Source organism: Protopterus annectens, chromosome 8.part0 (genome assembly GCF_019279795.1).
Source record: "Protopterus annectens isolate FY-2018-M chromosome 8.part0, PAN1.0, whole genome shotgun sequence".
In the NCBI taxonomy this organism is placed as follows: domain Eukaryota; kingdom Metazoa; phylum Chordata; order Ceratodontiformes; family Protopteridae; genus Protopterus; species Protopterus annectens.
The window spans coordinates 430,931,503-430,955,286 of NC_056741.1; the positions used below are offsets into that span (position 1 = coordinate 430,931,503).

General features: G+C 38.8%; 1 protein-coding gene across 1 annotated transcript in view; it reads right to left on the minus strand.

Annotated features, from left to right (window-relative positions):
* Positions 1-1,695: 1,695 nt before the first annotated feature.
* SNX27 (sorting nexin 27) overlaps positions 1,696-23,784 on the minus strand; it is a 2,194,393-nt gene continuing 2,172,304 nt past the window's right edge. The window contains exon 12 of the mRNA XM_044079208.1: positions 1,696-2,379. Within this exon, the coding sequence (XP_043935143.1) occupies positions 2,263-2,379 (117 nt within the window). The 3' untranslated portion in view covers positions 1,696-2,262. The remainder of the gene's footprint in view (positions 2,380-23,784) is intronic.

Here is a 23,784-nt window from a genome sequence, read left to right on the forward strand (position 1 = left end):
TCCCATTTCCTTGTTTCATGTCCAACTCACTCCACCATCAATTGTCCACTATTTATAGTGTGTTCATCCTCTGTCCTCCACACTTTTGCATGCATGCATGCCTTCTGACTGTCTGTGTATGTGTTCCATGTTTTTCTGTCTGCCTGTGTTACTTTCATTTCTCCCTCAGTACCTTCCCTAGCTACACTTCTTTGATGAAATTACAAAAGGGGCTGTATCACCAGTAAAATGTATATCCTTCTTTCTCCCCCGCATTCATATCTTATGCTATCCTGTGTTTACCTCTGCTTGCATGTTTCCCATTTCCTGTTTTCCCATCTACTCCATTTCCTCCTGAGTTATATGATGGCTCTTATACACTTAATAAGTAAGGTAGTTTACCTATTTAGCTTGACATATACCTAGAATAATCCCACATGATAGAAAATGCTTTGCAACATTATTGTAACTGTGCTACAACTTATTGAATTGTGTGTATGTTTTTCACTTTCACTGAAACATTTGCATGCTTGCTATAGTTTCTGCGTCAATAGTATGTAACTCTGTGTGCATTCATGCATGTGTTGTGGCTAAAAAGGACACAAGGATCATCCTGCAAACCCAATTAACAAAGCCATATATAAAATAAATAAATAAACAAACAATGTTGCCAGTTTGCTGTGCGCTTCATCATTCCTCTTTCTGTTGACTGCTATGTTCAGCTGTGCAGCCCTTCTTCTTCTTCTGGAGACCCTCTAGATGCGGCTATAAGTTGCCACTTGCATAAATGGATGTGCAGTGGCATGTGCATAGTATCCTACCTTATGTCCAATGTCCATCATGTCAGTCATGTACAGTATTTAGCACTACACTTGCTATATATTTGCATAGTATTGCTCTTCCCACTACTTTGGTTGTCTTATTATTCCTTTAATTGACATGTACGCACTATCCTCTGCCTGTAACATCTGCCAACACTTCAAAAAGCAACCATCGTGGATATTAATTGCTTCTTCATACCATACAAAAAAACAGCAACATCTCAGATATTTAAAATACAATCAATTAAATATCTACCAATAAAAAACATGCGGATACAATAGCCATAAAAATTTTAAAGGCACAGCATTCTTTTAAGGTAGATATTTAATTGATTGTATTTTAAATATCTGAGATGTTGCTGGTTTTTTGTATGGTCTGAAGAAGCAATTTTATCGTGAAAGCACTCACCTGTGTTTGAATAAAAATCTGTTTGGATCTTATACTGCTCTTTGCCATTTGCTTTTTATTGGTTTGCTGTGGTGCTGTGTTCTACATTTTTGTTCATTTTATTTGGTTCATGGTTGAACACAGCTTTGCGGTCAGCAGGAGTTGTTTTACCATATTTTACAAGTAATTTAGATCTTGCAAACAATATCTTTAATGCTGATTTCTAGAAATATACACACAGGTTCTAATTTTGATTCTCCACCTGAAGGTGGATATTTTTGGAATCCCACAAATGACAGCTAAACTAGGATGTGGAACCTGAAAAAAAAAAAAACTCAAGATAATTCACAATTACTAAAAAAAAACATTATATATCACATTTTCAGAGAAGAAATCAACATTTCTGTAAGATTTTTTAATATTATGTCTAGTCACTTCTTTATAAAAAAGTTTCATCAAATAGATCATTTCATCATTCGTCCTACCCTGGTAGGTAATAGTGCCTTTCCCAGCTTCCATTACAAAGACTGACATCATTCCTTAAAAAGTACAGAGCCATTCATTGCACATTATACATATTATAAAATCCTGTCTTAGGCATGCTGTCTAAAATTTTTCTAATGTATTGTGCATATATATCCACTTGAATGCTGTAAGGCTATAGGATGAAGGGGGATTATGACTACAGGGATCATAGGATCAAAATTGGCATTTGTTTTGCTATGCAGATAAAAAAGTATAACTTACAAGTAAATGTTTCTACATCAGAACTAGTCTCCACCATATTTATACCCACTGACGGAATAAAACACAGGCCCTTTTGCAAGACTATTATCTCCTCAGTAGTTAAAAGGCTTCCAGTAAAATTAGACATTTTAAAATCATGTGGTGCACTTTGTCAACAAATAGTAATTTAATTACATTGTTGTAGTGGAAGCAGACACTTGTGATCTGTTTTGGGTCGATGCTGATACTCCACTGACATGACTCACTACTCCCACTGAATTTTATTGTGCCCATGCCTGCTTGGAGTCCGTATAGCTCTGTCTCGGAAAAACTTCTGTTGTTTGCTGATTAGTGAAATCTGTCCTGGAATGATTCTGATTGATCCAGGTCTAGTGATCCAGGCCTGACTGAAAGCTGTTTTGCCTTTTTGCTAGGTAAGGAGATCTTCTGGGCTGCTGCTGGTTTCTGGGACAAGAGACAAAAAAAATTCACATTATTCTGACTCTCGGTGGCCATAGCATTCTAAATGACTTCTGTATTAGATGTTAGAACTACACTGTCACTTTTGTCATGATCAGACATAACAATCATTTTGTAGTTATTTAGGTCTTGTAATGGATTTTATTGGCTTCCATTTTTTTGTCCTTGTTTTTTTTTCTCCAGTGAGGCAATTACTCTTTGCAGTAGACCATATTTTGTGTAGGCGCTGAGATTCTGCATTATGTGGATTCAGTAACATGCTATATTAAAGGAAAACTCCACCTTAGAACTAAAATAATCTAAATGCTCACTCTGTCCCTGTTTTCTGAGTTATTTTAACACCTCAAAATCATTCTGACTGCTTCTTATAGAATTGTAATATCTTTTCTGCAAAATGGCTGTCAATGAGGCTTAACATATCAACGTGATCTTATTTTTCTTCAAGCCTTTCTCTTTCCCATAATCCATTTCAAGTCTGGTTTATATGAGTCAAGCTAGTCATGAGTAGTAGTGGTGTATTCCCATTCCATTGACATATAATGGGACTAGTGTCAGCCACTGTCATCTTACATACTGGCTGTAACAAGACTGCTGCTTTTATTTCTTGAATGGCCCTCATTTGTGTGTGTCTTGTGGCTTATTTTATAGTATACTAAGGAATTATATAGCTGCAACCAAAACAGTTGTTAAATTGCAGGCCTTTGTTTAAAGTATCTTTTTGTAGTCCTAACATAGCTTTCAGCCTTCCGTTTTCAAAATTAGGAAGACTACCTCTCATAATGTGGAACAAATGGACAAAATGTGGAATACTCTCTAACTCTCTAAAGTGAGGAAATGAAAGTTTTATAAAGTACAAGGAGATTTCAGGTACCTACACAGTACTGGAATTATTTTGTAGGGAGAAAAGCACCCCAAGAGTTGAGTTAAATTGCAGGAGAAGGTAGAGTTTTCTTTTAATGAGCCCTATTACCTATGCATTGTGTATGCCAAGTTAGCTCAAGCACGTGGCACTGTCCCAGATGATACACAAATGTGCTTCACTCCACAGTGCAACCTATACATCCTGAGAATTTTATAATTAATATTACCCACATTTTGTGAATGCTGATCTAAATTACTGGGCACTTTAATTTTATAATTCATGGAATCAATGTTCTTAATTAACTTGGGGGAGGGAGATGGCAGCCCTAGTTCATTGTCTACTCTAATGGAAGTGAAGGCTAGGATGCAAGAAGAGGCCATAAACGAGGTGCAGGATTAACACTCCTGAGCCAGTATCAGTAGCTGTCATAAGGTGCACATGTGAGAGCACATGCACATCAGGGTAGAGCAGAGGGCATTGCTGTGTTGATGCAGGTTCAAAATCAGCCACTAGAGGCAGTGTAAGATCCATACAAGAAACACCCCAATACATTGCATCCTAAATTAAGCAAAGCTGTTGGGGGGCAGCACCATATAGTTCTCACTCCAGGAATAGGCTATAAAGGATGCAATAGGATCGTGGTCTGAAATAATTTAATGACTTTATGAAGAAAAGTTTAGAATCTTGCTGTAGATATCACGGACAATTGAGTGATGGCAACAACGGTGCTACTCTGCTTGATATGCAGCAGAGCTGACATTTGTTCTAGAGGTGGGGTGATAAAGGGGATATGAATCTATCACACAAATGTCTCATTTATTCATTGATGAAGATTTGTTCTTTTTACCTAGTATTTGAGGAATCATTTGTTCTGTGAAGGAATAGAAGGTCAAATAGGGTTGGATCATTCATGGCTCAAGAGGCTAGACACATACCATTGCAGAGAAGCCTGTAAGAAAATCAGTATAGTGACAGAGCTGCCAGTCTTTTTCTTATAACTAAGATTTGTGAGTCCACTGATCTTTTTAGTCAGGAACTTATGATGTCTCTTAAGTTGATATATATGTTTGGACAAACACTTGCCAACAGGGATATTATACGCAATTAGAGGTCTGGTGAGATATGAATAAAGAGGAATTATAACTTATTTGGATCAAGAGGATATTCCTTTGGAAATTAGATGATCCAAATAGAAGGTTTTCCTAACTACTGGAGTGGCATGATGGTCAAAAGATAAGGAATTATCAACAAGAGTGTCGAGATCTCTTACAACAGTGCCTGACTGAAGTGTGCCACCTGTATGGTAGGGAAATGTTTTGTTTACTAGAATTAACTATACTACATTGTTTCACATTTAATTTGAGACCATTGTCCTTGCACCAATTATTAACATGGAATTGTGAGTAAGTGAAGATTGAATGATAACTCCCAATTTACAGTCATCTGCAAACTTAGAGAACCATATGCCAGAAATGCTGGCGAGTTGTTTTGAGAACAAGATGCTAAATATGAAACGTCCCAGCACTGAGTCCAGTAGTACACCACTGGTAATGTTTTTGATTTCAGAAGTGATACCTGTAGTTGTAATCATATAAGTTCTCTCAGGCAAACATTTAGCTATCCATCGTACAACATATGGATTTATATTCAGATTTCTAAGTTTGTATGTATGTACTGCATAACCACTATCTACTGGTTTGGTGTCGTTTTCAAAAAAATTAATGAGGTTAAAGAGGCACGATCTTCCTTTGCCAAAGCCAATCTGATGTGATGAGTGCTCGGGGACAATAGATTTTCAATGTCCATATTAATGAGGTCTGAGATAATACATTCCATAGTTTTACATATGAGGCTAGTGAGACTAATGGGACTATAGTTACCAGGGTGTGTTGTTGGGGCACTGTTGTAGAATGACATCACAATGGTTGTTTTTAAGGCTTCCAGAATGCAACCATTGGAGAGACTCAGATTCAAGAGGTTAAGTAGGTGTTCAGGTAGGCCATACTTGGCACGGATAATCAGCCAATCAGGAGTGTTCAGGTAGGCCATACTTGGCACTGATAATCAGCCAATCAGGTGTGTTATCTGGGCTCATGGATGAGGTGTTCTTAGCTTTTGAAAAAGCTGACAGTATTTATTCCACAGGAATTAAATAAAGGGATGGCTGTGACTGGGGAATATGTGAAACAGTGATAACAGTAGATCAAGTAAAGTTTGCATTAAGTTTGTCAGCAGGAATATTAGCTACATATAGGTCAGAGTGGGCAGCATACCTCTCAGTTGTACTGATTTTCGCAGAATGTCCAGATTTTTCCTCATATTTTTGGTTTGTTTTTCATAAAATTGTGGCTTTCTGTCAAATTAGTGGCAAATCATTAAAGACTGAAGTTAGAAAATATTGACAGACATTTGAGTTTCAGACTTCACACCCTTCAGAAAATGCATGCTGTTATTCTATCAACTTTCTAAGTTTGTGAGAGCAATATTTAAAAATTGTTCCTACTTTTGGGCCTTTGTTCCACTTTTATTTATGGCTTTGTCCAGATTTCTTGCTCTAAGAGGTTGAGAGGGATGGTGGGCATTGTTATTGTGAATTAGCTCTGAACATTCCTGAGTGTTAGTTCTTAACTTACTAACGTAGTTAAAGAAATAATGTAGTTATTTTTGGTTTTAGTGGAAATTTTAAGATCATATTTGGATGTGAGCTTTCTAATGATTCCCTTAAGCTCTCTACTAGTTTGCAGAAGTGTGCACTTAAGGAAAGCAGAATGAGAATTTCTAATAGGCATTAAGTAATTTATTTGTCTTTGTTATGTAATGTTGTTATACAGGTAGTCCACCATAAAGTTTTGCTTTTAAATGTTGCAGTATATTTGCTGTGGATAGGGACTGTCTTATGAATACAACTACTGAAGTGGGAGTAGAAGTCAGAGGCATAGGTACATCTTTAACAATTGAATCCTCCACAGAAGGATTAGAGCAGGATGTATTTAGGTCATCAAGTAACTGAAAAAGGTTTGTAGAACATTCTGGCACAGCTTCAGGTTTTTTTGGCATACAAAATTAATGAAGATAAAACAAAGGCAATAGCTGTAAACAAGGTTGTAACAAAGGGGGATACTGCCAGCTCAGCTATTTGGAATTTTGTAACTAGTTATATGACATTTGTGACTATCAGCATGATTTATATTGAGGTGTGACAAAGGAAGATACTGCCAGCACAGTCATCTGGAATTTTGTAAATAAATGAATGTATTGGTAAATATCAAAATGATTTGTGTAAGATGCTTGTGTTACAGCTGTATTAGAACTGCATGCTATGTATATATCAAACTGCTGGTACAGAAGTGTGCGTTGAAAAAGGTTAGTAAAGTACTGAGCTTAAAAATTTAACCACAGTGTACCCTACTGGAAAAGAACAGAAATGTACATGCACTATCATATCTGTTTAAACATATATATTTTAAAAATGGAAACTGAAATACAGAAAGTTAACTAGCAAAATGTCAGAAAAATAGCTGAGATTAAATTACTTTATGACTGGTCCATAAAAAGATGTTATCTTTCAGTTTCAGTGCAGCAACAGACACAATGTCTGTGCTGAGAAGTTTTCTGTATTGTCTTGGAAGTTTTTTATTGTTTTATGACATCCAAGATCTGCAAAGATCTGAGGGAAAGCCCTTGTGTATGTATTTTCATAGGTAAATGCTTAATACTGCTGGCTTTCAGCAGCGGGGGTTTTACCTAGGATAGAGTCAGATGACAAGAAATTATGTCATTCTGCAAGCTTTCCCAGCAATAATATTTGAGATCTTAATTTAATAACTCTTTGACAGGGAGATATTATTCTGTATTCTGTCTTTAACCTGACATCACCTAGAGGATCTATTCACCACATCTGCCTTGCTGTTCTAATTAAGTGTACTAGAGTATGGTATAATTCTTTTAGATATAGTCAAGAATATAGCAAAGCTTATTTTAGATGTTTTTTCTTTATTTATTTGAGACTGTTCTGCAATGTTGTTTTAAATATTTCCCGTGATTTTGAACTGTGATGTTACTGTAAATATATATTTAGTATTGTCTTGTTCTTTTATTATATATTATTAAATATATTTAAATCTTTCATTGTGGCTGATTTGTCTAGACATATTTACACTTTGAGAGTACTTGCATATTTATTTGGTGACATTGTGTAGGCCACTCCTAATAGCCTTGCTCTTGGTCAAACTACCATTTGTATTGATAGTAACATTACACAGTAAGATTGGACACCCTTTGTTAAGGGCCTTAAAGTAGCTGATAAAGAGTTGTCTGTTGGCAGAAATAACTAACTTATAGTCTGGGCAGAAGGGGGCATAGCTAGGAAGTGCCTTAAAATAGCTGATAAAGAGTTGGCTGTTGGCAGTAATAACTAACTTATAGTCTGGGCAGAAGGGGGCATAGCTAGGAAGTGTGTGTGTGTGTGTGTGTGTGTGTGTGTGTGTGTGTGTGTGTGTGTGTGTGTGTGTGTGTGTGTGTGTGTATGTGTGTAAACTAAATCCCAAAGAGTGTGTTTGTCAGCTACTTGGGCAGGGACATGAAGCACTGGTTGGACAGAGAGGATGCAGGAGGTCTTGGCTTGGCCACTCAGCTGAGATCTCAACTCTATAGCTGTGTCAGTGGAGAGTCTTTTGGGGATCTGGAGATAGAGGGAGAAACCAGTCCCAGAGTGACTGTGGTCTCTGCATCTGGAAATACTTTGTGTGCACCTGTCATCCTCCCAATGTACATCCCCCACTGGTGCTAGTGGTGAGGACTGAGGTTCCTTGATTGTTGGGCCAGTGGTGGGGTGTCATACAGGTAACCACATACAAAGTGGTTCGGGAATACTCATATTTATGGGGAGATGATAAAATGAAGTCCTTAGAAGTATGGGTTAAAAAGGACTCTGTTATGGCAGCTTAAGATATGTAGGAAGGGAATAAACAAAAGATAATACAACAACCAAGAAACTGGAAGCTCGGTTTTTGGGATATGTATAGCAAGATACAAGCAGTGAAAATGTTTTTTGTACCTTTAGTTATATACACAGGTCAGGCTTATTTTTATCAACCAGAAGAGAAGTTGTGGATAGCAGTTAATAAAGAGTTGAAGAATTTTATGTGGGAGAGGAAGAGGGCAAGAGTCAAGTGGGATACATTGATCCTTTCAATAGAACAAAATAGTTTGGGATTCCCTTTTTTGAATGAGCATTTCAAAGCTACACACTTAAGGCTCCTATGCATAACACAAGCAGAAAGCTATAATCCAAAGTGGAAAGGGAAGATGATGAAACAGGGGGAAAGCTCAAGAATTACGGAGAGACTGGGATTTTGGAAGCAGGTCATTATGGAGAATAACAATAACCATAGAGAATATTATATTCATAAAGTGGTAGAAAGTATTATAAGAACTAAGCCAAGATTTTGCTGATAGGGATTGTAGATCAATATGTGTGTAGGTATCTTTAAGAAGCTATCAGAGGGCTTGCACAAGTGTATAAACACTGAGCATGTGCGATCCTGACTTCCATTTTGTAGTAAGCTGTTGAGATGTAAGCATGTATGTCTGTAAGGTTTGTCTGTTAATCAGTTAGTTTATATTTTATGATAATGATATCCATCCTGATGTGTTTCTATGTAATAAAGCATGTAGACAAACTATCCTACCTGTTCATCTTCTATGTTAGATAAGGACAAGCGACAGGGATGACTGCAATTAGGGTTACAGAGAACTGGCAAGAGGGGGATGGAATTTACTAAAGAAAACTTGCAAAGGAACCAAGATATTGGGAGCAAATAATTATAGATGGTAAAGTATTAGAATGGGAAAATGACAATAAAATATTTGGACTGCAGACTAGAGATTGCCTTCCCTATCAATGATTGATATCAGAGTATAGGCAAAGAGAAAGGAAAAGGGGGGTCCTAAGTGAAAAACCAGTGCAGGTAGAGTTTTTAGTAGAATCTAGAACAGAAGTTGCAGTTAAAAAATTATATTTAGTAGCCCATTTAAAATATTGCATGATAACTATAGAAATCAATAAGTGGAAGTTAGAAAGGATTGGGAAAAGATACTGGATAAGCAATTCACAAAGAAACAATAGGAGGATTTATGTATGACTCCCAAATATACAACAAAGTCTAGAAGATTCAGGATTTTTTCTTAGAACTGTTTGCATAGGTATTTTTATACCCCAAAAAATGTTAAAAGAGCACTTCAGAAGGCCACACCAAACTCTGAGCTAGAATCCTTTAATAAATCCACAATAAAAGCTGGTAATACAGCAAACAAACACATAAAAGTTTATACTTCAAAATGCTTTTTCATCAGAATAAAGACTTCCTCAGATATATGCATACCTCATAATTATGTCTTATTTGTACTCAAAGCAACAGAAATCAACCAATTATATAAATGGATCAATTAATCAATAAACACATGATAATAATTCCTTGTATGTTGTGATAAATAACCCTAACATTCTTCAATAGTCAATACAATAAATACAAAGTGATATGTACACTATAATATAAATAATATATGTGCATAGTATTAAAACATTTTAAAAAAATAAGTATTCCTTTCTTTTCATAATTGTATGTGTGTTTGTTTGCCGTATTACCAGCTTTTATTGTGGATTTATTAAAGGATTCTAGCTCAAAGTTTGGTTTGGCCTTCCGAAGTGCTCTTTTTCATATTTTTTGGAGTTTGTTGGATTTGAGCACTTTTAATTCTTATGAAAAACAGTGAGAATTTTGGAATAGTATTTCATCAATATTATCCCTAGGCAAAAAAGAGAACCCTTGCCATGACCCAGACATACCAGACCTCCACCTAGCTACCCAATTCAACTTATTTTTCATTGACTCCATAGGCAAACTCACCTCTTCTTTCCCTAACAACATCCCCCCCCAACTTAACTGATAACAAAAACTTAACATCCATAAACTCTAAGTCCTCCCCTTTTACTCTCAAATCCATTCCTACCCACACTATAAAAAAGCTCCTACAAAAGTTAAAAGCTTGCTCTAATGCCCCAGATGACATTCCATCCAACTTTCTCCAACTAGCTGCTGATGGCATAGCTCTTCCAATCAGCATCCTAATCAATCGCTCCATTCAGAAGTCCTATGTATCATACCTCTGGAAAAAAGCCTTCATCATCACCCTCCATAAAGGAGGTACAAACTGTTCAATCCCCAACTTTTGCCCTATTGCTATCCTATCCCCTATCTCTAAGATACTCGAAAAATGTATTCACCTCCAACTATTACCCTACCTATTGGACAACCAACTCCTAACTCCTACCCAACACGGGTTTATACCAGGACATAGCACCACCACTGCCCTTCTTTCCTTCCTCAAAATCATTAACTCTGCTCGTGACTCTGGGAACATTGTTTCTATGCTCCTCCTCGACTTATCTAAAGCTTTCAACACTGTCTCTCATGTGCTTCTACTTTCTAAACTCTCCCATCTTAATCTCTCCTATTCATCTATAAAATGGTTCTCCAGCTATCTCTCAGCCAGGGAACAAGCTGTAAATTGGAACTACTGCACTTCTTCTTTCCTTCACACCCCAACAGGTGTACACCAAGGCTCTATTTTGGGTCCTTTACTATTTACCATTTTCATCAATGATTTCCACCAAAAGATCACCATTGCTAAACTGGTGCAATATGCAGATGACTCCACTATCATCTGCTCAGCCAAAACTCTTCCTTTACTAATAAACCTTATGCAAGAAGCCTTCTCCTCCACTGAGTCCTGGATGCTTGACAATCACCTAGCCCTAAATGCCTCCAAATCTAAAATAATGATCTTTACCCCTTCTAGGCATACTGCTGCTGACAAAGCATCCTTCTCTATACTTAGCCTAAACAAAACAACTATTGAAATAGTTCCCCATACAAAAGTTCTGGGCGTTCTTATCGATGACCAGCTAAAATATGATATCCACCTACAAACCAATATTAAACAGACTCATCAAAAACTTGGTATGCTTTATCAACACAGGCGCTACCTTTCTCTGTCTTCTAGACAACTCCTATCTACCACCTACCTCCTGCCCTCCCTTTTGTATGGAGCTCTGCTACTCTCTAACCTCCAATCATAACAAAATTTCAAAGTTTGCCACAAGATCCAAATCCTCTACTCACCATTGCAACTCCCTACGTGCTCTAAATTGGTTGGAACTCCCAAGCTACCTAAATTTCATTCAACTAACTACAGCACACAAGCTAATTTTCAAACCTTCTAACTATCCATCACTCTCCTCTTCCCTAAAACTTCACCACTCACATAGAACACTTAGATCCAGAAATCAGAACCTCTTAGAACTTTACAAGCCTTTACACGCACCAGGGCAACTTCTACTATCATTCTCCCTTGCCAGATTATGGAACTGTCTTCCCCCTTACATTAGAACTACCCCTAACCTACCATCCTTTAAAACCCTACTCCACTCTCACCTCTACTCCCTCTGGGACTGCTCCTGTACCCATCCTACCTGATTCCTGATACCTATCCCTATTCTATTCTACTCTAATCTCTGCCACTGCTTCAATTCAGCTCATTAAAAATTCCTTTGCCTAAATACATGTAGTGTATTAAATGAGCATAAATTTATTGTTTTTGCTAATATCTTATAAGCGATTGACTCAGCTCATACATTTCAAGATATGTAAAATCTTGCCTTGCTGTATATTGAATGTTAAACTGTCGTTCTCATATGCTGTACTAATACATTGTATATTGTATATTGTCTTTCTGTCTGGAGCTTTTCTCCTCGGGCCTCCACTGAAAACGGGCTACCTTGGCCCAATGGACTTTTCTGGTTAACTAACTGAAATAAATACATAAATAAATAAACAAATAATTCAGTTCTAGTTTAACCAAACAATCCTAAAGAAAGAAAATAAAACCAGTGAAGAAAAATCCACTTTAATAGTAGCAGAAGTTCTGCTACTATTAAAGTGGATTTTTCTTCACTGGTTTTATTTTCTCACTTTTATTTCTTCACTTTCTGGTTTTATTTTTATACCCCAAGCAGATCCAAAGATTTTTTTTTGTCAGATAATGTAAATGTTGGAGGTGCGATGGGGAAGAAAGGGGTAAATGGGTTGGCATTCTTTAAAAATTCCCTGCAGACTACTCTGACAGAAATACTGGGTGAGTAAATTGATGTAACTAAAGAATTGTTTTTTGAACTGTAATACAGAATCATAATTGTCTAGACATAGTAAGGCCACGCAGAGTTTAATTCTGGTAGCTGCCAATAAAACAATTACTAGAAAATGGAAATCAAAGTCTAAACCAGCCATACAAGAAGTAGTGAATTTATTAACAGAGATAAAAAGTGCCTTTTTTAGGCAAGGCTCAAATTCTAAACCTACCACCCTAGAACACCAAAAAGGAAAAAAACTAAGGGTAATGCTGCTCAATGCCAGAAGTCTCAATCTCAAGATGCACACACTCGAGGCCCTTCTCAATATGGAGAACATCGATGTCTGTGCTGTGACAGAAACCTGGTTCAAGGCTCCTGAGAGCACCCCAGCACTAACAGGTTTCACCTCATATCATGCGTTCCGGCCCCAAAATCCGGACAACACCAAGAAAGGAGGGGGGTGTCCATATTCATAAAGGACACCCACACCTCAAGGTTGGTGGCAACGCACGATGCATCGGAGACCATCCAGGTGCAATTAACCATAGGCAAGACTGCTCTGCAATTTGTAGCATGTTACAGGCCACCCTCTCAAACTCAGGAACCTCACATGGCCTTCCTGAAAACATTGGAGGGATAAATGTATCTCCAAACACCATCATACTAGGTGACTTCAACTACCCTAATATAGACTGGGAACACTACTCAAGCCCGAACGCTCTAACCCAAAGATTCCTGGAGTTCATAAACTCAAATGCCATGGAACAACTAGTCACCATCCCACAAGAGGAGAAAACATACTTGATCTCATCATCACGAACATGGGATCAAAATGTTCAACACCGGAAGTATACCCCTCACTGGTGAGATCAGATCATAAACTAATCTCGCTGGAGGTCCTCATCCCGGCCCCACCTGAAACATAAAAGACCACAGTGAAAAACTTCTCAAAAGCCGATTTCACACTTCTAAAAACTAGTGTGGTCTCCTTTAAGGCCCCTGAGCCAGTGGTAAACATTACTCAAACCGCTGAATCACTTACAAATGCCGTCTACCAGCACCTACAGGACTGCATGGATCAGGCAATCCCAAACAAAACTAAGACTCTCTGTACCAAAGGCAAGCGTCCAGTCTGGTGGACCCCAGCCATAAACAAGCTCTACAACAAAAGGAGGAAGCTATTACAAGATAGAGCAAAATCCTTGAAAGGTAAGACACCTTTGATCATTATAAGTAAAAAACTAAGAGCTCTCATAAAATCATCCAAGGCAAATTTTGAGAGAAAAATCGCCAAGGACTCTAAAGAGAATCATAAGGCCTTCTTTAGCTATGTTAGAAACCTAGGAGGAAACTCCCAGATATGCTCAGAATTAGTTCAAAATGATGTGAAAATTACTGAACCTACACACATTGCCAACATACTGGCTGACAGGTTCAGTGCAAACTTCTCCCCCCCAAAAGGAGAGATATCTATTCCAGAGGATTGTAGCCCCCCAAACATCTCCAACGCCCAGGTGAGAACTGCCCTCACTAAGGCAAAAAGCACAGCATCCATGGGACTGGATGGTGTCCCCGGCTGTGTGCTTCACGAACTCAACGAGGAATTAAACCCACAGTTAGGACAGCTGTTTAATCTTAGCCTCACCTCAGGATACGTACCCAAGGAGTGGCGCACGGTGACTGTGTTCCCACTTCATAAGGCGGTGCCTCCACAGACCCTGGAAATTACCACCCCATTAGCTTGACAAGCCTTATCTGCAAAGCCATGGAGAGGATCATAATGGAACTCATAAATAAAGACATAGGGAACTTGCAGACTTTGGATCCAACCCAGTTTGGCTTTGTCAAAGGCAGATCCTGCCTCTTAAACTTGGTTGACTTTTTCGAGACAGTCACCAAGGCCATTGATGAGGGAAAGGCAGTCCATACAGCCTACCTCGACCTGGCAAAGGCCTTGACACAATACCCCACTCAGGTATCATCGAAAACTCATCAGCTTGAATGTAAACCCATACATCACAAGATGGGTTGCAAACTGGCTAAGTGACAGAACCCACAGGGTCAGAGTTGCTGGAGCCATGTCAGACTCAAAGCCTGTCACAAGTGGTGTCCCACAGGGCTCAGTCCTGGGTCCACTCTTGTTCGGCATCTACTTTTCTGAAGTACAAGCAAACACAGGAGGGTTATGGCTGACAAAGTTTGCAGATGACTGCAAACTGGGCGCCATAGTCGAAAACACATCTGACACAGATATCCTCCAGAAGGGCCTCACAGAAACGGATAAATGGTGCCAGAGCCATGGCCTGAAGTTAAATGCCAAAAAATGCATAGTCATACCCTTCAGGAAAAACAAGGTTACCCCTAGCTACCATATTGGTGGCAATCCACTGAGCACAGAAAAAGTCATCAGGGATCTGGGGACCCAGGTTGACAGTAGCCTTTCGTTTGACACTCATGTTGCTAAAGTAGTTAGGAAAACCTTCTATATCGCCCACCTGATCATGAAGGGATTCACATCTAGATCAAGGGAGGTCATCGTCCCCCTGTACTCATCACTCATTAGACCTATGATTGAGTACAATGCCCCATTCGGAATGTATCTGACCAGACACCTGCTGCAGCTTGAAAGGCCCCAAAAGTTCCTCACCAAAAGGATAAAGGGTCTCAAAATATGTCTTATGCTGCCCGACTGAAAGAACTCCAGCTCTATTCAGTCTCATACCGCTTGCTCAGAGGTGACCTGTGCCTGACATATAAGGCCATGTCAAACCCAGATTTGATGAATATGCTTCACCTCAAAAATCTAGATCCCTCAGAACCACAAAGGCGGGAGACTTAAACCTTGACACGGTTATAAATAGAACGTGCTGGAGGGACAGATTCATCACCCAGAGACTCCCTATGCTGTGGAACAAAATCCCGGTACATGTGAGGCAGAGCACCTCTCTGGCCTTGTTCAAGAGGAATCTTGACCAATGGATGGGAGATTGCAGATATACCCCAGGGATTACTTCAGTGTCACTGCTTGACAGAGGCACAGCAAAATGATAGGCATAGTTTTTATTCAAACTAAAGGGGTGGCGAAAGCCACATAACTATGGGCTAGGCTTATAAATGCCCTTGGGCAGATAGCCTAGTATGAACCTATGAACCTATGAAGAAATGGAAGTAGGATCTTCAGAAAAGGGTAGGAACAAATTACATAGAACAAAATGGGAATTGTAGGAAAAAATACATGCAGAGAAATGTTTTGGAGTAGGAATGAGGTTTAAGGGAAGGCATGAACTGAATGACTTCAACAATTGGCTAAACTTCTGGTGTCATTCTAAGGGGATCCAGTATTTGTCTGCCTGGGACGACATGATTGACAGACCATGATGCTTTGCCAGAGATGGCCTGCACCTGTCGCCCTTGCGATTCCGGATACTGGCTAAGGCTATTGCCACCCCTATAGTGCCTTTTTTAGGCAAGGTTGAAATGACAAATTCACCACTGTAACTGGTACAAGCAAGCAAAATCTGAGGGTAATGCTACTCAATGCTAGAAGTCTAAACCTCAAAATGCACTCACTCGAGGCACTCCTTAAAATGGAGAACGTCAACATCTGTGCAGTGACAGAGACCTGGTTCAAAGCTCCAGAGAGTACCCCTGCATTACCAGGGCATAATTCATAACACACCTTTCAGCCACCTAACCCAGAATGAAGCACTAAAGGTGGAGACGTGTCCATACTCATTAAGGATATCCACACCTTCAGGCTAGTTGCACAGCATAATGCATCTGAGATTATGCAAGTGCAATTAACTCTGGGCAAGACCGCATTCCAAATTGTAGCTTGCTACAGACCCCCCACCATTCCCCAGTATTTCCACTCCTCATTTCCTGATACACAGGAAAGTATTAGGGTACAACCCAACACCCTAATAATGGGCAATTTCAACTACCCCACCATTAACTGGGAAAACTACTCAGGTACCAACTCTTTTGCTCAACATTTTCTGGAATTCATAAATTCCAACGCCTTCAATCAACTTAGTCACACCCCCACCAGAGGCAGCAATATCCTAGACCTGATGATTACCAACATGGGCAACCGGTGTTCCACACCAGAGGTCAATTCCTCTTTGGTCAGATCCGACCACAAGCTAATCACCCTAGATATCCACATACCGCCCCCACCCCCAATTAGGGAAACCACCGTAAAAAACTTCTCCAAAGCCAACTTCACACTTCTTAAGACAAAAGTGGCAAACTTCATGACCCCCATGCAGACAGACAATAGAGGTACGACTGCTGAATCCTATACAAATGCACTTTATAAGCACTTACACAAGTGCATGGATCATGCTATCCCTAATAGAACCAAGATGTTATCCTCAAAAAAAGGAAGCCAATCTGCTGGTCCTCTGCCATAAACAAACTCTACAACAGAAGAAAGAAACTGTTGCAAAAAAGAGTAAAATCCCATGACTGGAGGAACTCCCTGGTCAACCTCAGTAAGAAACTGAGATCCCTCATAAAATCCTCCAAAGCTAGTTACGAAAACAAAATTGCCACTGACTCTAAAGACAACCACAAAGCATTCTATAGCTATGTCAAGAATCTTAATGGCAACACTCAGATCTGCTCTGAGTTATAGCACAATGGCACTAAATATACAGAACCAACTGATATTGCCAACATCCTGGCAGATAGGTTCAGTGCTAACTTTACCCCCCTCTTACCCCCTAGAGGGCCCATCTCTATACCGGAAGAATGCAAAGTTCCTGTAATCACGGCTGCACAGGTAAAATACACACTCTCCAAAGCCAAGAACACAGCATTCGTGGGACCTGACAATATCCCAGGCTGCGTTCTACATGAACTACAGAATGAACTGGTACCCTACCTAAGTACCATGTTCAGTCATAGCCTCACCTCAGGCTTTGTGCCCACTGAATGGTGCACCTCGATAGTTATCCCACTCCACAAAGGGGGAGTCATGACGGACCCCAGAAACTACCGCTCCATTAGCCTGATGAGCCTGGTCTGCAAGACCATGGAACTCATAAACAAAGACATTGGTAATCTCCAAACTCTGGACCCTACCCAGTTCGGGTTTGTAAAAGGCAGATCATGTCTCCTAAACCTGATTGACTTCTTTGAAGCAGTCACCAAAGCCATAGATGAGGGTAAGGTAGTTCACACAGCTTATCTAGATCTCTCCAAGGCTTTTGACACCATCCCCCACTCTGGAATTATAGATAAGCTCACTAAACTAGGTATAAATCCCTATGTCACAAGATGGGTTGCCAACTGGCTCACGGACAGAACCCACACTGTGAAAGTAGCAGACTCCAAATCCGACTTCAGACAAGTGACAAGTGGAGTACCACAGGGTTCAGTCCTGGGTCCTCTCATGTTTGGTATCTACTTCTCTGAAGTACAGGCTAACACAGAAGGTATTTGGCTAATAAAGTTTGCAGATGACTGCAAACTGGGAGCCATAATCAAAACTCCTAATGATGTGGACATACTACAAAAGGGCCTCACTGAGACAGATGCCTGGTGTCAAAGCCATGGTCTGAAGCTCAATGCCAAAAAATGTATTGTCATCCCCTTTGGTAAAACCTCTGTACCCATGAACTACCACATAAGTGGTAGTCTACTTAATGCTGAAAGTGTGATAAGAGACCTTGGGAAACAGGTGGACAGTAGTCTCTCCTTTGATAATCACATTGCCACAGTGGTCAGGAAATCCTTCTACGTGGCTCACCTCATCACAAGAGGTTTTTCATCCAGAATAAAAGAGGTCATTGTTCCCCTCTACTCATCACTCATTAGACCCATTATAGAGCACAACACCCCTTTTGGTATGTACCTCACAAGACATCTACAACAGCTGGAAAGGCCACAGAAATACCTCACATAGAGGATTACTGGCCTCAAACAGATGCCCTATGCAGACCGTCTCAAAAAACTCCAGCTTTACTCCGTCACATATCGCCTACTCAGAGGCGATCTCTGCCTAACATACAAAGCTATGTCAAAACCAGAGCTGTTGGACATGCTCCACTTAAATAAATCCCAATCCCTCCAAGTTACACACTCTAGGAACCTAAACCTTGTCACCACAATAAACAGAACATGCTGGAGGGATAGATTCCTGTCACAGAGACTTCCCATACTCTGGAACAGACTACCTATCTATGTCAAACAGAGCTCCTCATTAGCACTCTTCAAGATTGATGATTGGATGGGAAATAGAAAATTCACCCCAGGGATTACTTCTGTGGCTCTGCTCGACAGGGGCACAGGAAAATAATTTTCTTGGGTGGTTTCTATATACCTAGTATTAGTAACTTACAATGCTATAATATTATCTAGATATTTGTAGTATTGAACAACAAATAAATAGCAACAAGGAACAACAGTGTAATATTATTTAAATGTAATAACACAACAGTCAGTAGAACAGTACTGATTTCTGCAAGGTGCCCAGAAGCCCAGTCAGTAAGCAATGATTTCACTGTATGTAATTCTAAGGTATTATCAAGAAGGAGCAATGATTTCACTGTATGTAATTTTAAGTATTCTCAAAAAGGGGACCACTAGTTCCTTGATTGGAGTTTATACAAAAAAACTGACATTCAGTGTTTTCTCATTTATGTTTTTGCATCATCATTATGCACTACACTTTATTTCTTTTCAGTGCATGGTTTACTTGTAACTGTTATGCGAGTGGAAAACTCAAAGCGTGACTAAGTACCTATCTTCTTTAGATTCATATGAAATGTCTTAAGTCTGGAAAATTCTCAACAAAATTTGTGGAAAGAGGCAAAAGCAGTTACGTACTAATAAAACATTTTTTTACTTTCATTCTAAGCAGTATATATAGATGAACTGTTGTTTTCCTTAGTTATTCTACAATAGGCCACAGTTTGGCTTGTCATTTTTAGTCATTGATTATATAATTCCATTTGTATGATCTCTAAGCTGCCATGACCCAAAGTTCAGACACAGTGACAATTGATCCCCATATTGTCATTAAAGTTACAGGGCCTTCTTGTTTTATTGTGAAAAGTTTTCTTAGAATGTCATGTGTGTAATGATAATATTCCCAAGTATCTCTCTCTATCCCTGTCAAGAAGTGCATAGTTTGTAAACTCTGCAGGAAGCCTATTAATGCTGGAAATTACTTCAGTAAATTCCTATGCCTTGATTCAGTTGCAGCGGTTTCACATTAAAAGACAAAACTAACCCAGCTCTAGGTCACAGAGGGTGGACTTCTTCCTGCAACCCAGATGACTAGGGTTTGATTAGCCAGCACTGGATGAGTCAGGCGAGGAGGGAGAGAAGTAAAGGGGCATGGCCTACTCTTCTCTTCTGGGGGAGAATGGGAGAGTTGTGAGTGCTCACTGGGCAAATGGGAAAGTGTGTTACATGGAAGGGCAGGGCTGCTTGTTGGCAACATCGCTTGAGGAACTGATAGATGATCAGTGAGGCCAGACTGTTGCATAACCCCTTTGGCTACTTAGCCAAGCATGCATGAAGTGATATGGTTAAAATAAAAAACTTTGAACGATGTCCTGATAGTTGTTTGAATGATGGCCCCTCTATGTCAACTCTTACCCTGATGGTGAGGAGTTAATGGGTCATCATACCAAGAGGGGGATGATGACTGACAGACAGCAAGAACAAAAAAGTGAAAAAAAATGGAAACATGATTTCAGAGACATATATCTGACACATTTCTGAAGGAAAATAGTGAATATATACATACATATGTGTGTGTGTGTGTGTATATATATATATATATATATATATATATATACACACACACACACATATATATATATATATATATATATATTTTTTTTTTTTTTTTTTTAAATAAGACCCACCTTTAAACACAAATACCAGGGAACTCCTCAGTAAAAAAGACAATAAGACCAGAAAAACTAAGGTGTGCCAACACACCCTTCAAGAGCAATGGACTTAATATTAGCAAGGAAACATCCACTTCCAAATGTAACCACAGCAAATTTTATTAATGCTTCAACAAAGTACGTTTTTGTCACCAACTTCATCAAACAAGACTCCGGAAAGGCAAACAAACCCTTTAAATATTGTAATCCATTAAAAAATTAAACAATCAATTAATTAAGCCACCCTAAAATTTAAAGCTACATAATTAGCTTTTTAAATTATTAAAACTACACAACTCTAAAAAAATTGCACATTTTAATACTTTTTGCAGGAAAATCCTATATAAATAAACTAACATCTTTACATAAAAAACTTTTTCAAACTTTCCTATCTAAAATCTATTTAAAATAGTCCTAGTATATTTATTAAAACTTTAATTAAATGTCACAACCAAATTATAGGAAATAGTATTAATTCTATAAAGCTTATCTTGACAGGTAGATGCCAGTCTTATAAACATTTTTGTATCTTCATATTTTAATATGTTAATATATAATATGCAGGTCCAAATGCCCTCTTATAATCTTGCTGCCCTTAACTTTAGTACTGGTACCCAAGAAATATTTTCATTGAGTCCAGAGGTTTTATTGGCCTCTAAAATCTCTAAAATTACCTGCCAATATACCTCTTGGTACTCAATTCTGGCCTCCCAAAGACCTCCTCTGACATCCCGGGGGACATCTTCAAGTTAAAAAAACAAGAATGTAGCTAAGGGGCAATTAAGTGTATGATTGTATAAAGCATTATTATGCTTTTTGTTACGTATATCCCTCATATGTTCATATATTCTTCTTTTTAAAGTTCTCTCGGTTTTCCCTACATAGAAAGAAGGGGACTTCTTACAAATTGCAACATACACTATACCAAAGGAATCACATGTAGTATGGCTAACCCCTAAAATGTAATGATCCCATGCTTTCATCATAACCCCTTCTTGGGCAATAAAGGGACACTGCGGACATCTACCACATTTGTGTGTCCCTACTTTCCTATGATTGTATTCTCTACTATGGTTTCTTTCACAAGGTTCTTGATATTCAATCCCTTTCTAAAAATACAAGTAAAAGGGGTGCCACGAATACCTTTCAGGCCAGATAATTTTGAAAACCTAGACCACTCTCTTTCCAAAATGTTCTTAATGGCACGTGCAGCCCCACTAAAATCAGTAATGAAAGCTGACTCAGTGTCACTCCCTGAGCATTGATTATGTGTTGCTACCTGTGCAAGATTACTGTTCTCAGTGAGTGTGTCCTTTCCTAAAATAGGGAAAATTCTCTCCTGTCTAGCTTCTTTAACTTCATTGTATATTTGTTCAATCAAGTGCTTCGGGTAACCTCTATCCCTAAACATAGTGTTTAGGTTCTCAACTTCTAGGTAAAAGTCAATCTCATCAGATGTCATATGACTGATTCTAACAAATTAACCCTTAACTATACTTTTTTTCTGGCTGAGCAGATGAGCACTATTAAAATGAAGAAATTATCTCGAGTAGGTCTCTTTCCTATAGACCCTGGATTTAAAGCCCCCTGCATATTTTTCTATTTTCTATCCTGGTGTGTGAATCTCAAAAAAATGGTAGTATTAGAAAGATATTAAAAAACTCATGTAATCTGGCTTCAGAATCCATCCATAAGATAATTATATCATCCAGAAAACACCTATATAATGTCCAACAACTCATAAAGGGGGAATTTAAGACAAATTTGTGTTCCCAATACATGAGAATGAAGTTGGCGTATACCAGGGCGCACCTGGCACCTATGCCTACCCCACTCGCCTGCTGAAAAAATTCCCCCTCGAAAAACAAAAAATTGTTTTTTAGAACAATTTCCATTAATTCTAAACATGCTCAAAATTTTTTAAAGGTCAATGTGCCAAGTTCATTGACTACTTCCTCAAACCAGGATAAGCCAGTATCATGGAGTATACACCCAAATAGGTCAACTATGTCAATACTGACAAATAAAAGGTATTCATTGTAAAGTTCAGGTTTAAAACACCACAATAGATCCCAAGAATCTCTCAGAACATAGGTAGCCTGCTGTGGGATTTGTTTTAATTTAACATCCAAATTTTGGGTTAATGGTGCAGTTATCGAACGCTCTGCTGCGACGATTGGTCTCAAAGGGAGATCATTAAAATTTTTATGTACCTTGGGTATACCAAAAATTGAGGGCACCCATGGTTTGTCACTATTCAAAAAAGACAGAGTGTTGGGGTCTATCAAACCCTCTAATAATAAGTTAAGGCCAAGTGTATATGTTGATAAGCAATATTTATCTCATTTCTCGATATTCTGACATACTTGGTTGTCTCACTTAATATGTCTAACATTTTGGCCTCGTACACAGTAGCATCCATAAAAACAGTTCCCCCTCCCTTATCAGGCTTCATTATTCTGAGGTGTTTGTTACTTCTAATTTCATTCAATAGTATCCTTTCCTCCGTGGTAAGGTTGGGTGGGAATCTGTTTTTCATAACCTCCATTCTAAGTTCCCTTTCTACAAGGGATTCAAAGTTTTTAACTGGGGATGAAGTGAGGGGTTGTAGGTACTCTTCCTTCTCAAAACTTGTTTGCCACTTCTATGCTCTAACTCATGGTTACATTTGGAAGTGGACATTTCATTGTTAATATTAAGCCCATTGCTCTTGAAGGGTCTGTTGGTTTGCCGTAGTTTTGGTGTTCTTAAAGACCCACCTTTCCTTCACATTTTCCTGTCATTCTGCTCTTTGCTACCAACCAAATGCAATGACTGTCCTATTTGTTTGTGTGAGACTGCAATCTAAACCACCACCCATTCCCACACTCCCCCACTCCCACCCCCAACTCAGGAAATGGTATATACTTCTAGGTTCTTCAATGTAACACTTCTGACAAGGTTTCTGAGGGTCCACAGTAAAACAAGGTGTATTATCCCTTACAATTAAATGTATCTGGTCTATACAGCTTTTCATTTTATTTATACTTTCTGCTTCACAATGTCTAGTCGAGAATATGAAAGGCCACTGCATCATTTTCCAAAAGGGCCACTGGTTCAGAGTTTTCCAGTCACTGTTTTGTACATTCCTGTTTTCTATATTTTTAAACAGAGGGACAGTGATTTTAATCACATATCTACTGAAATTCTGTCTTGTGGTGGCATGGAGATATCATCACAATGGGTTTTGTACAGATGCTATTTTTGTCATTTTTATTTTCTGTCACCATCTTTTCAAGTGGACCTCAAAATGAACAGGACTTTCTGCTGTTGTACCCAAACCATATAGTTTAGGTCATCTGTTGCCTTTACTTAACAGTTGTTCTTCTTCTTTTGGCTTTTCCCAGTTACGGGTCACCACAGCGGAACTCCGGTCCGTTAATGATCGGCAG